The sequence below is a fragment of the Capronia epimyces genome (assembly GCF_000585565.1).
Source record: "Capronia epimyces CBS 606.96 chromosome Unknown aczIQ-supercont1.2, whole genome shotgun sequence".
NCBI classification, from domain to species: Eukaryota; Fungi; Ascomycota; class Eurotiomycetes; order Chaetothyriales; family Herpotrichiellaceae; genus Capronia; species Capronia epimyces.
In genome coordinates, this window is record NW_006912905.1 from 2,153,996 (window position 1) to 2,167,589 (window position 13,594).

Sequence of the window (13,594 nt, forward strand, 5' to 3'; positions counted from 1 at the left end):
TAACCCGTATCGACACAAATTTCAACCTTTCAATTCGCAGTTTCCCGTCCTAGACCAAAATGCATGCTCATGAGCATTGATGGTCCAAGCTTGCCCCATCCATGCTATCCTTTCCTGAGCGTTGTTCCAGACTTTCCGTTGGTATCATTACAAGGTTATGTATAGTACAGTGGTTCGCGATCCTGTTTTTGTTATGATGGAGAGATGCCTGTAAATTAGTGTAAAATCAACTATCTCCGCCGCCGGCTCAATGAAGAGTAAATCGTAATATGATTTTCCTGCTGCTAGAGTCAGTCCCTTCTACTTTCCGGTGAAGCGTACCTTTCGCCCTCGAATTGTGAAGAATGTCATCGTGTTTGCTGTTGTCGTGGAAAGCGTAAGAGTCGTTTCCACTGTTGAAGTCGTCTCGTCTGTGATAGGATCGGTCACCGTCACAAAGGCGGTCGCAGCGTCGTCCGCCAAAGAAGTGATGGGTGGGATGATGGTGGAAGAAAGGCATCCCTCGATAGGCGATCCAGAGTATATTGAGCAAGCAATTGCATCGCCGGCACCCACACTCGAAGAGTCTAACGTGCTAGTGTTGGTTTGGCTCGTAAAATCTCCAGCAGTTGTGCTTGCAATAGTCGTAAAAGTGGTATCACTAAGCGCTGTTGGTTGTAAGGATGGCGTGCTTAATGTCCTAGTACTCTCCGGCGTGACTGTTGTGTACAGCGTCGTAGTGGAGAAAATTGTCGTCGTTGATGTCCCTTCGGTGGAAGAGCTTGCGTCCCCGGCCGACGCAAAAGTGGTGTATGTGCTGCCTGTAATTATGTATGTAGTACCAGCATTGCTGAAGGTAGTTGCAGGCTGCGAGATTGCACTCTCTGGCACTGTGCCGGAGGCTGCAGGGGAGAAGAAAGTGGTGTATGTGCTACCCGTGACCGTGTAGAAATTGCCAGCACTGCTCAACACACTGACAGCTTGCGTGGCAGTACTTTCTTCAATTGGAATTGTCGACCCTGACTCGACAATCGTTGTGCCGGGGATTACAGTTGTCATGGTTATGACCGTGACCATATTCGATCCTCCATCATTGCTGCCTCCATCACTCGGAGTGACAGTGGGGGCTAGGACGCTGTCAGGGACCGTGGTTGTTGTTTCAGACTGCAGCGGTGTCGTGTCTTGATTTGCTCCCGGTAATGCAGACACTGAAGGCGTGACTGTTTCACTGGTGACTGCCACGAAGTTGCCTGGGGCATTGCCGTTTACAGTCACGGTAAGGGTAAGCCAATCGGTAGTCGTCACTGTCAGAAATACAGTCTGTTCTGGCAGACTAGAAGGCACACTCGAAGTCATCGTGCTCAAGTCATCCAACCCAGTTGTGGTCAACACGCTTGCAGCGCCTGTCGCGGGCGCTACTGTTTGTGGAGAGCTTGACGGAGTTGTCGGGCCGGTTTCGGTGTATACAGTGTTGCTTGGTGCTGTCGTGCTTTCGTTTGTCGATGAGACCTGTACAAAAATGCCTCCCGGCGTTGGCCATGTCCATCCTGGAACGGGAGAGGTGAACCAAAGGTGATCGCCGGATATACTCGTCGGGAACAAATCTCCGGAAGCGCTGGAGGTAGGCATGAGGTCGGGGGTCGCAGTCGATACGAGGTCGGAGATAGGCAATATACTTGACGCTCCATCTGATGCCAATGTAGACAACAGCTCAGGGAAGCTAGAAGTCGCTGTGGTTGAAGTTGATTGGTCGTCTGCTGTTGTGGGGGTATGAGTCAAGGACGACCAGAGTGTGCTGGAGCTGGTTGTAGCGCTAAAGGATACGTCGCTAGTTGATGTCGTTGCCGCGGTTGAGCTCGTCCCAGAGATTCCGACAGTTGTGGACGTAGTACTGGAAATTGAGGTGGTATCTGAAGAGTCGAGCGAGTGGGAGTTGAGTGGGCATACCAGTGGCTCAGCCAGACCAGGGCCAGGGGTTATGGGATTACACCCTGGCAGAGCACTGATGTTGCCATGGATGGGCTCGTCAAGCACCGATGGCTGCTCAGGACAGGTGCGAGAAAAGTTGACATCATCACTCTCAGTGAGATATGAGCATGCACTGATGACTCCGCCATTGTCGGTGTAGAGGCAGTTTTCCACTGCGGCGGTCTGTACGTCCATATCCCAACCATTGAGAAAGTCACCGTGGAACCCATAGCCGGTGGGATCGCCATTGGCGAAGACAAACTCGCCACCACTTGATTGATCGATTAAATTGGTAAAGTACAAAACCCTGCAGCGTGTGAGTCAACAGAAGGTAAGACTAGTAGTATAGGCAAACTAACTCAAAGAAGAGACCTGGGATAGAAACAGGATGTGTAGGAGGGCAGACGCCGTAGTCAATGCCGGATAGATAAGCAACATGGGCGGAGTTGTCGAGGTAAGTGTTGACCCCGTCCCAACAGGATTGGAAGTTGATTTGAGCTCGTAGACCATTTACGCAGTCGGTCTGCGAGATGTAATGTGTTTCTGGAATATCGTTAGCTTCATTGATGCAGCGGAAACTTACCCTGCAACTGGTCAGCAATTGTTTCCAAACATTCAAGTGTTAGAAACAGCATACCTGTCGGCTACAGGCCGGGTTTCCAGATATGTCAAGGTTGAGGTGTCGTATGACCGCTGGCGAGTATCTCCCGAGATCATTTTGAACCCAGCAGGGAATGGAACAGTATTGGATGCATTTCCACCACGTCCTGTCCCGTAATCAGTTGGCGTTACGGCCAAGAGTTACAAAATACATACCGACGTAGTACACAGTCATTCCGTAATTTGGCACTTCCTCAAAATCGCCATTGGCGTGGGCGTAATACAACTGCGGGGTCCAGTAAGCCGAGGTGTCCTTCTGGACCTCGCAGGAGGAACAAGTTGAAGATTGAAGAGAAGTGAAGTCGGAGTTTTGGTTGACGTCTGGTTCGTTAGCGACAGGTCAGATCTTTTGAGTGCATAGAGAACTCACTGCTTCCGCCGGCGAACTTGTGGGCGTGCGCGGAGACTTCGCCAGGATTGAGGATGGGGTCGACTCTCGCTGTTTGAGAGACGCTGCATGCCATGCGCCAGTAGGCAAGTGAGAGATTCGATTGTAAGGCTATCAGCCAGAGGACGAGAGAGAGAGGCAGAGGCTTCATTGCGACAACGCGGCTATGTTGCGCCGCTGTGTTAACAAAGTTGTTTCAGTATATCTAAAAAAAAAAGAGTAGGATATCACTTCTGGTATATGAAACCGGAAACATTAGTAGACGAAGCAGACGAAGCAGACGACGACGACGACATGCATAAACAATGCCGGCGATCGTTGTAGCATATGCCATGGAGTCGTTACCTCGTGCACAGTGGGACCGTCGTAAGGCCATCAGGCAAGTCCTACATGCTAGAGGTGGTTCTGGAACGAGGCTGAATGCCCAAGAGGGAATAGGCCGGCCTGCTATGAAGAGTGCAAGGACTACTTCGTGCTCCAAGCTCTGGACTTTGACTCAAGCCGTGTGGGATCGAGCACCAGCGCTGGGAGATCCTTGCTTTGACGCCGCTTACGACGACGAGCTGGGAGGACTACCAGGTGACCACAACATGCTACTGTGCACGGCTGATGACCCGAGATTTGAAATAAGACGTTCGACGACTTCTCGGGTCAACGAACGAAGGTTTGAGCATTTCTCTAGCTTGAAGCTGCAGAGGGAGCTCCAAGCTCTTCCGCAGAGATTGGAGTGTCGGGCCATCGGTGTAGGAGGCGCCAATATTGGATGAATGTGTTAATCATTCTTGTTGATGATAGAAGGGAGGCCTGGTCTGGTGGCATTGCCAGCGCACAGAAGGTGGACTGAATGTAAGTGTAAATCAACATTCGCCATCTCGACCGTGCAGGGGCCACCGATTGACATGTCGCTATGGTAATGGGGGAGCCGGCTTGCTTTGGTTGACGCGTGGTGACAGGTGTCAACATGGATACAAAATGGGATTCAGGAGGACGCCTGCGACGCTGGTGCGATAACTACGTAAGTTAGCAAAGGGTACTCCGTACAGAATGGAATATAATCATACTAGCCATGGTCCGTGAGGCTGAGGCGTTCAAACAAGCCTTGTTGGCTCTTCTCCCGGACCTACTCTTTGTATACCACCTAGGTGCCACTCACGGCATGGTCGTACAGTAGTACCAATCGTTTTCTGGGCTACTACTAGGCCAGGCTCGCTTCTTAGCAGATGTGTAGCAAGACCAGGTCGCCAGGGAAGCTAGAATTCAGGTGGACAACCGGGCAGAGCTATGAAAATGAAGTTGGGTTATTATTGAGAGGAAACGATTGAGAGCACAGAGGAAACAAGTCTGTGACGTCTACGGAGCTAAGTTGCTCGTGACGAAGTACGGGATACGGAGTACGGAGTACGGAGGACGCCCTGTCTCGGTGCCTGTCACCGGCCTGTTGCCGCAGCAGCTTACTCAGCATATGTGAGTGCTGACTGTTGAGCCCCTAGCCTATGAGTAGGTAGGTACAAAAAGATTTTACTATGCTGAGGCTTGCTGCAGCAATGACGATATCACATGCGAGTCTTCTTTATACCTAGGTAATGAAACATAGGTTAGGTACAATAGATACCTGTAACCCAGGTATGTACTCCGTACTCCGTCCCCCAGGTGCTACCTTACCTAAGGTACCTAGGTAAGTAACCCCTAATCATTGCAAATCGTTTTACGGTACTCCGTACTAGTATACGCATGCATGCCATGAAAAGCCGGGTTACTACCTACTACTTGAAGAAAATCAACATCTGGCCCTTTCAGGCAACCGGGTAGAATGCCAACCACGGCTCCTCGATAAAGTTGGCAGTGCCTGTGAGAATATCGCTGTACAGTGTACATTCTCCGTACGGAGTAGTGTCCGTACTCCATATTTGAAAGCTGATGAGGCAGAATCCGCGGCCCCCGACGCTAAAGCAGCCTGGATTAAATTCCCCACGCGATCAGGCTCCCAGGCTCCCAGTCTCCTCAGTTTCAACACCAACTTGACTTGGACTCTCTTATCTCAACGTTCGTCCTCCGGATACACATACTTACAACCATCACAGACCTCGGTTGCCTTTCATACTCTGCGCAGGCGTATCCTGATCAACATCTGTCCTCTGATCGCGGAGCTATAATAAGCCACCTAGTTGCATGGAGCCAGAGTTCCGGCTTTGACCAACTGCCACTCCCTCTCCCCCGCGCCCCGACATCCGCCTGTGGGAAAATCACTCAGGTAATAAACCGACGAGGTCGCTGTCCCTGCGTCCCCAGGAGCAACCGTCTAGGCTATAGGCGGGCGACGCTTGCATCCAACGTTATGGATAGTCCATCTTCTCCCCAAGACAATGTTGCTAGAGAGGAGAAATCCAGGCCTGCCTCGCAGAGTCGGGTCCGGCGCAGAAACCGCATGATCACCTCCTGCCTAGAATGTCGCCGGCGGAAGCTCAAGTGTGACAAGCTTCATCCATGCACTAATTGCAGCAAGTCTTCCCGCGACTGTCTCTTCCTTGCTCCTGCACTAGACTCGGTCTCGCAACAGCGTCTCAATGAGATCAAGGAAAAGATGGGGTCACTTGAAAGGGTTCTTGAACAGGACATCGTGCGGAAAGAAGGACGCAACACCACTGATCCTGCTTCGACGTCGCAACGGAGGACATCGGCCGATCTGCCTGGGGGCGAAACAAGCAGCTCCGACAATGAGGCTGCCATACCGGAAGATGAGAAAGGCCTGGAGCCGACACCACTGGCAGTGATCGACGCTTCATACGAAGATGACACTAATGATGACATCTTGGATCTAGGCATCAAGCTTGGGAGAATGAGGTGAACTATCATAAGCTGTTGAAGGCACTCCTCTGTATAGACTAACCATGATCAGGTTAAATGAACGCTTAGGTGGCTTCTTTCGCCCCAGAATTCACGAAGAGGTAGTTTTCAGAGCTTTTCCTGGCGTGCTTGAGACTGACATGGACGCAGTTGAGCCATGCGCTTTCAAATTCGACAACTGACTCTGGAAGCTCTGCTGAAGACCGGTCCACCCTGCCCGAACTGCCAGACCACGAACTAGACTTCTTAGCTCCTGGTCCCTCATACATTGCTCCGGGTTCGGGATTCTTGTTCGGCGATGTCGGTAGCAAGAGATCCCTTATCAACTTCCTGCCAGCAAAGGCTGCAGCGGACTCCTTAGTCCGCACATACCTGGAGAATGTCCACTTTATTGCACGGGTAGTCCACTGGCCAAGCTTCCAGCTCCATTATGACAATTTCTGGACATCGGTCCTCGCCGGTCTAGAGCCTCCAGCATGGCAACAAGCCATTGTGCTATCAATTCTATTTGCTGCAGTCGCTAGCATGGCGGACGAAGACGTGGTTTCGATCTTTGCGAGGTCGAAGAATGTCATCCTCGGCAATTTTCAGACAGGGACAGAGGTCGCTCTGAGCAAAGCCCAATTTCTCCGAGCGACAAAATTGGAAACCTTGCAGGCTCTGGTTATTTACCTGATTCCCATGTGTCGAGATCAGGTGTCGCGTGCCCATTCGGTGCTTGTTGGCATGGCCGTCCGCTTGGCCGAATGTATGGGTCTCCATCGCGATCCCGAAGATGTTTACGGCTTGTCTCCAATCGAATGTCATGTCCGGCGAATTGTGTGGTTTGAGCTTTGTTGGCTGGACTTTCGCACTTGTGAGGGCCAGGGGCCTCGACCCGGCATTAGACGAGATGACTACGACGTTAAATTCCCGCTCCACATCAACGATGCCGATTTGTTGTCCGCGAGGCCGCAAGAGGCCAGTACACAGTGGACTGATATGACAATGTCACGGCTCCGATTCGAATGTATAGAAATGCAACGGGTTATCTGGTTGGATCGGATTAGGATCGAAAAGAAAAAAGCGTCCTTGACACATGTGTTGGGCAAAATCGAGTCCTTTCGCAGAGCCATGGAGGCGAAATATACGCCGATTCTGAACGTTGAGGCGCCATTGCACAAATATGCACAGCTGGTGATGAATCTGCTAATTCAGCGGATGTTTGTGATGGTGTTGCATCGCTACCTCAATAACCCCAGCAACCAAGTACCGGAGAGGCTTCGACACCTCACCATCCACAGCGGCGTTCAGGCAATGGAAAACGCCATGGCAATTGAGCGGATCCCAGAACTCAAGAGATGGAGCTGGTTTAGCGGGGCGTATCAACAATGGCACGTTGCATTCCTGTTATTGACCGTCATTTACCAAAGCCCAACGTTGCCCGAGGCGGAGCGGATATGGAACATTATCGATTTTGTCTTCGAGCCCGATCTGTCACTCTCGCGAGGTCTGAAAGCCAGGAGCATCATTTCAGCAATCCGAGATAGGACCGCAGTGTACCAGGATCTGCGCCGGATCCGCGTCCCTGTCAGCATGAAAGATAGGGTGGACGCACCCAATAACGCTGGGGAGGACGCTGGTATCACGAGCGGATCCAGGCCCGTAGAATGGACGCCGGAATTGGTCCCCCCAACTAGGGCTTCGCCACAAACCATGGAGGAAAGAGCTAATACGGCGCAACAGGCCGGTCAGTCGTGGACCTTCGATACACCTACAAATTTCTACGTCAGCAGACATGGCCTACGACAGGATGGCGGCACTTCCAAAGCACCATTACCTCAATGGCAAAGTCAGCAGCAACAGCAACGGTACGACGCAGCCCAGGCAACGCCAGAAAAACAATTTGATTTCAACAGCCCGAGCGACTCTGGGACAAATGAATCTTGGCCGCCATTGATTACCACCGACCAACCCGGTTGGCGCACAGTGCTGAGGGCCGGCAACACGTCGTCGTCGTCGCCGCCTCCAGGACCGCAAACGGTTCAGGGCGTGAAAAACAACCACGTCTTGCCCGGCGGTAATAGCCCTTACGGGATCGAATCAGGGTTTCAGAATGACCATGTCAATATTCCCCAGTTCCCGCCATCGAATCCACGAGGAGATTCCGTCATGTTAGATATTGACTGGGTAAGAGCAACCCGTCTCTGGTGTCAACGGAGATATCGCTAATCAAGGTGATTGCAGGCGGAGTGGGACCAGCTGTTTCCCCCTGACAGCAGCAACATCCCTTTCAACACAACACAGACTTTACAATAGGGCAAGAGGTACAAATACCCTGTCGTTGTTTGATGCCTGGATAAGAAATCGCAGCGAGTAGGCGCCGTCATCACTCCTGCTCTAAGTGCCTTGAGGTTACTATGGGATCCGACTAGTCTTAATGTGGCCAAGCGTGGATCTTAGCTATTGGCAAGCTTCAAGCCTTCAAGCTTCGCCAGACCTGGAGCCACAGGAGCCACAGGAGCCACAGCAGCCGCGCCGGCGATGATGTCAGTGGCCCGCCTGCGCCTGGCGGGATCTCCGGCTGCGAGCTGCGAGCTGCGAGCTGAAGCATGGAACATTCACCTCAATGTCCATCATTCATCAATCATTATCTCCCCCGTGCCCCCATCTGTGCCAGCCCCCGGCTTGCAGTCGGATCTGATGTAGAATGACAATGACTTTCCCGGGTCTCGCGGCACCGGCGGCTGCAGGGTGAGGTATCATCGTAGATTCCGAAAATACCTTAGTCTGTTGATGTTTCTGTCATCTGTTACTGTATATTATTTTGGCCTTCTTGTCTCAGCCTCTTTTATCCTCTTGTTTTGTGAGACTCCCAGTGACCACTCATAAGAGGACCATCCCCTCCAACCCAACCCTCCGCTCGGGCTTTGCACCATTTGAGGCAGGCGTCCCTCGCCCATACAACAGACATCCTACATCCCAGAATCCAAAGACCAGATCGAAGCTTCGCGTGTCGCGCCTCCTACAAAACCATCTACCAGTCCCCTCCTCTTCGATCCACTTTCTACAAAACGCAGTAGCAACTATGGCAAGCTTAGGTTCATCCTCGCTAAAGCCGCCTTCGGCGGAAACACTCAGATCTTATCCATTCGGGAAGATTGAACCCAATTCGGTATGTGAAAAGACAAGCGTTGGGACACTGGACTGCGGATGGCCCATCTTGAAAAACACCTGCCTCCTCCATACTACCTGTTCTCACCTTAAGGGAGAGACAGCTAACGCGATGACGTCGTGGGCAGGCCAAATACTTTGCCTCATGCATGCTTGGGGGTGTTATCGCATGCGGTCCAACCCACACACTAGTCACGCCGCTCGACCTGGTCAAGACCCGTCGTCAAGTCGACCCAAAGATCTATACCTCGAACTTTGCGGCATGGCGCTCAATCTTTGCTAATGAAGGTCTACGCGGTGTCTTCTTCGGCTGGACGCCGACCCTGGTAGGCTACAGCTTCCAGGGTCTGGGGAAGTATGGCTTCTACGAGATATTCAAGCACGAATACGGCGACAACCTCTTTCCCAATGCCAACCGCACGCTGGTCTACCTCGGTGCGAGCGCCAGTGCAGAATTCATCGCCGATATATTCCTGTGTCCATTGGAAGCGATCAAGGTGCGCATGCAAACGACGCTCCCGCCCTTCGCAAACACTCTGCGTGAAGGCTGGTCCAAAGTGGTCGAGAAAGAAGGCATTCAAGGCTTGTACAAAGGCATCACTCCGCTCTGGGGCCGTCAGATCCCCTACACCATGTGCAAGTTCGCCACGTTCGAAGAGACAGTCGGTCTCATCTACAAGCAGCTCGGCAAACCCAAGGAGAGCTTCAACAAACTGCAGCAGACCGGAGTCAGCTTTCTGGGTGGCTACATTGCTGGTATCGCCTGCGCCGTAGTCAGCCATCCCGCGGATGTCATGGTCAGTAAATTGAACTCCGATAGAAAAGGTAAAGCCATCAATACTTCAACTGGATGACCAAGTCGTGCGATGTATGGGCTAATTTATTTGTAGCTGGGGAGTCCGCTGGCAAGGCTATGACCCGGATCTACGGCAATATCGGATTTGCAGGTCTCTGGAACGGCCTTCCTGTCAGGATCGTCATGATCGGAACGCTGACGGCCTTCCAATGGCTTATGTACGTCTTTCCCCTGTCTTCAGATCCAGCTCTCATCTCCTCTCTTCTACTCGCCAAGACGAACTGTCCTAACACAGCATCTCTAGCTATGATTCTTTCAAAGTCTACCTTGGGCTGCCCACAACTGGCGGCCATTAGGCCTGTTTCTGGTCCCTTCAGCGGAAGAACAGACATGCGTCAACGAGCAAGAGGCCACCTTGACATATCCCCGTATTCAATCCTTCAGGTCTCTTACAGCAAGGTACGCTAGCGTCCACTTATGATCTTTAAGTTATCACCCAAGGCCACACGGTCCCAGATACCAATGTATTTGAGAGCATACAGAATCTCTCTTCAGGGGAATACGAGGATAAAGGAGAATCCGGTTAAAATCTCGCCATTCAAGCTCGGGGGCTAATTGAATCAGTTTTGATGTTTTCTCGAGAAGGATGGCGCGGAACATAACGTGGGCAGGTTCATAGAGGTGTAAACAGTGATCAAGGCGTAGATTCTCATATTTACATCGATGCTATCTTCAATCCTATTCATCATCCACGTCGGTTTTAGAGTCCTGACAGGATCTTCAAGTCGGCTGCATAAATGCTGTCTGTCGCGCGACGTTCCAAAGTTGGCCCTGTGAGGAGAGGAAGAGCCAGGGAGAAGCAGAAACTCGCTATAGACCTGAGTCAACGAGAAAGGCCAGGCCAGCAAGCTTGTCCCGATTGCCATAAAGTCGGCTTGCTGTACGCTTTCGGGATGCGGACCACCACACAGTAGAAAGAGGACTATCAGGTGTTCAAGTCAACATGCCGTTCGAAGTTGCGTGGGCTGTTCTGCTTCTCCTGGGTTGTCCAAGGGCCAATGCCTCTGGGCCAAACAATTTGACTCCAGAACATATATTTATATATATATAATATATATAAACAACCAGTCCGACAATCGAACATCAACTGTCATCGACATAGCGGCGGGCGGGGATAAGCTACCCTTTTCGAAGCGCAAGGTCTCAATGATTCGTTGGGAGGGTTGTAGATTCCTGAGTATGCTCGCGCCTGACACAATGCACCAACAGATATATGCACAAGTTATAAGCGCTCGCTATACATCGCTCATTGCAGCATCTGTATCGCCAATCTTCTCTTCAAATGATATCCGTTCGTCATCGTCCTCTACAGCCGGTATCCGCTCTGGTAAACTCAAAGGGCTTTCAGACCTTCTTTCCCAGGGCTCTTCGGGCGGTGAAAAGGACCAGACCTGACAATTTCATTAGCAATGAACCATGCGGACGAATTTCCGGGACCACATACCTCCATGACAGTCCTATTTGACCGACTTGCCATGATGACGGCCTTCTCCTCTTCAAATGCCACTCTCCAAACAGCTTCTGCGGGTTGACTAAGCTCGCGAACCAAATGACCGGTCGCAAGACTCCAAATCTTCACTCGTCCGTCACTGCCGCCACTGACTATTCGGTGGTTGTCAAACTGCAAACTGGTAACACTATTATCGTGTGCAGCCAAGCGGTGGATGGGGGTATTAGTCTGCAATGACCATACACGAACCGAGCCATCAGAGCCACCGGTCACAAGAGTGTCGCCTTGCATTTGCAACTGTCCGACCAAAGAAGTATGCCCTTGCAAAATAGCTGTGCACATACCCGTCTTAGGGTCCCAAATTCGAACACTGGTATCAAGACTTCCGGTAGCAATCCGGTTACCGTCAAAGGCAATGGCGTATATCTGACTAAAGTGTCCAGTCAATGTGCGGAGGCATCGACCTTCGGAGATACTCCAGATTCGGGCCGTGGTATCGTAACTGCCGGACACCACCAGGTCTCCGTGGATGGCAAGGCATCGAACACTAGCTTGGTGACCAACAAGAACGTTTTTGCACATTCCGGTCGTCAGATCCCATATCCGCAAGGTAGTATCTCTGGACCCAGAGATCGCCGTGTTTGCGTCAGACATCTTTAAACATCTCACGGTTGAGGTGTGTCCTCGTAATGTATGAAGGCTTTTGCCGGTAGACATGTCCCAAACGCGAACGTCCCGGTCACATCCGCCGCTGACAAGGATGTCGTCCCAAGGTACCATGGCCCATACTCCCATCACATGGCCTTTCAACGTCTTTTGATGCTCGCCAACCGTATTGAAGACGTGGATTTTAGCATTGTCCATAGCGACCACAATGTATTTGTCGGTCAGATGCAAACTCGTTACGACTCCCTGATCCGGGGTGATGTGCTTGATGATACTCTCACCCCCTTTCCTCCACGCAGCCTCAATCATATATTTATGCCGGAAATGTGAGTAATGAGATTGGGATTGTCGTTTCCTCGACTGGGGACTCGCTGAGAAGTGGTCTTGTCTCGACAATGTGAGATTCGGCGCACTACTGGACGGACCAACGATCGAACTATCGAGGTTCCTTTTAGGAGACCGAGTGCTGTAACTGTAGGGACCTTGCGCGGCCTGTGGTAAATATAGTGATTCGACGTCGTCGTTCGAGGCCGCGGATGATTTGCGCCAGGCATGCCGTTCACACATAATCTTCCATAACATATCATCATTCAAGAGTTTGTGCCACCGGTGTGATACTTGCGAGGCTCGGGCCAGGCTCTGCGGATCATCAATATACGAGAGCACCTGCAACGCGTCAGTCCGTATCTTTCTCACGGGTTACCAAACCTACCCTTAGACAAAGTTCGTCTGGGAGATGCTCGAATGGGTCCTTCTTCAATCGTGGAGAGACGAAATGATGGACGAAACTCAAAAGCTGACTGTCGCACATGTTCAATAATTCAGCAAGGTATCTCTCTCTTCCCGCAGCATGCAAGTTAGAAAAGTGCTCCCGAGCATCCCTGAGGAAAGCATCTTCATTCTCTCCAGCAGAACTCCAACTAGGAGCACGTTGATAGGGCGTGGGAGAAGGTGCGGGCGTGGGAGGAGAGGCGGGGGCTGACGGCAATATGCTCAAAGGCACACCGGTCTTAATCGAGGTCGACAGTCGCTTTGGGCGTGGTTGCGCCATACTGTGTCGAGTTCTGGAGGAATGTGTTGCGTCCTGGGACGCAGAGAAGTGACAGTCGGTTTCTTGGTCGATGATGGCCATCCTGGCATTGTAGGGGAGGCTGGCTAACTGATCGGGGTCTATTGTCATCGATCGCGAGGGTCTAGGAGAGAGCGGCCTGTCCACAGACATTGGATGGTTGTGGTCGTCGATGTCCATCGGTTTCTTCGAGCGATGTTGGGAAGAGGCGCACCCCGGCAAGGAAGGGAGGATTCAAGAGCAGCGCTGGATGAGGTCTTTCAACACAAACGAGCGGACTCCTGCGCGCCTTAAGGTGGTGGTTGTTTAGAGTAATAATGCCATGTCACAGAGAGGGGGGTCAGCGAACGGGCCTCGAGTCTGCAAGTCTGCTGTTGGCAGAGGCGCTTATGAGATGGAAAGGACAGGCCTAGCCCCAAGACAAGAGAGTGCCAGTACGATCGGGAGGAGAAATGGAGACAGACGGTGGCGAGGTCAGTCGGCAGCAGACAAGGGTTGGTCAGCGGATCAGCAATAAATGGGTATTCTTCGACCTTGCTGTTGTCGTTGCCGGTGTAGATG

General features: G+C 51.8%; 4 protein-coding genes across 4 annotated transcripts; 2 read left to right on the top strand and 2 right to left on the bottom strand.

Annotated features, from left to right (window-relative positions):
- Window positions 1-1,807: 1,807 nt before the first annotated feature.
- Window positions 1,808-3,146, bottom strand: A1O3_02582 (uncharacterized protein; the record flags this gene model as incomplete). Its single annotated transcript, XM_007732722.1, has 6 exons — window positions 1,808-1,870; window positions 1,927-2,254; window positions 2,307-2,531; window positions 2,585-2,714; window positions 2,764-2,928; window positions 2,978-3,146. 6 exons carry the CDS (start codon window positions 3,144-3,146, stop codon window positions 1,808-1,810), a joined length of 1,080 nt encoding a protein of 359 aa, XP_007730912.1.
- Window positions 3,147-5,576: 2,430 nt separating this feature from the next.
- A1O3_02583 (uncharacterized protein) lies at window positions 5,577-8,137 on the top strand (the record flags this gene model as incomplete). Its single annotated transcript, XM_007732723.1, has 4 exons — window positions 5,577-5,836; window positions 5,892-5,940; window positions 5,990-8,008; window positions 8,066-8,137. The coding sequence occupies 4 exons, from the start codon at window positions 5,577-5,579 to the stop codon at window positions 8,135-8,137; spliced, it is 2,400 nt and encodes a 799-aa protein (XP_007730913.1).
- Window positions 8,138-9,141: 1,004 nt separating this feature from the next.
- A1O3_02584 (mitochondrial phosphate carrier protein 2) lies at window positions 9,142-10,144 on the top strand (the record flags this gene model as incomplete). The annotated part of the gene is made up of 3 exons (XM_007732724.1): window positions 9,142-9,817; window positions 9,883-10,006; window positions 10,093-10,144. 3 exons carry the CDS (start codon window positions 9,142-9,144, stop codon window positions 10,142-10,144), a joined length of 852 nt encoding a protein of 283 aa, XP_007730914.1.
- Window positions 10,145-11,083: 939 nt separating this feature from the next.
- On the bottom strand, window positions 11,084-13,096 carry A1O3_02585 (F-box and WD-40 domain-containing protein CDC4; the record flags this gene model as incomplete). Its single annotated transcript, XM_007732725.1, has 3 exons — window positions 11,084-11,239; window positions 11,293-12,630; window positions 12,677-13,096. The coding sequence occupies 3 exons, from the start codon at window positions 13,094-13,096 to the stop codon at window positions 11,084-11,086; spliced, it is 1,914 nt and encodes a 637-aa protein (XP_007730915.1).
- Window positions 13,097-13,594: the final 498 nt, after the last annotated feature.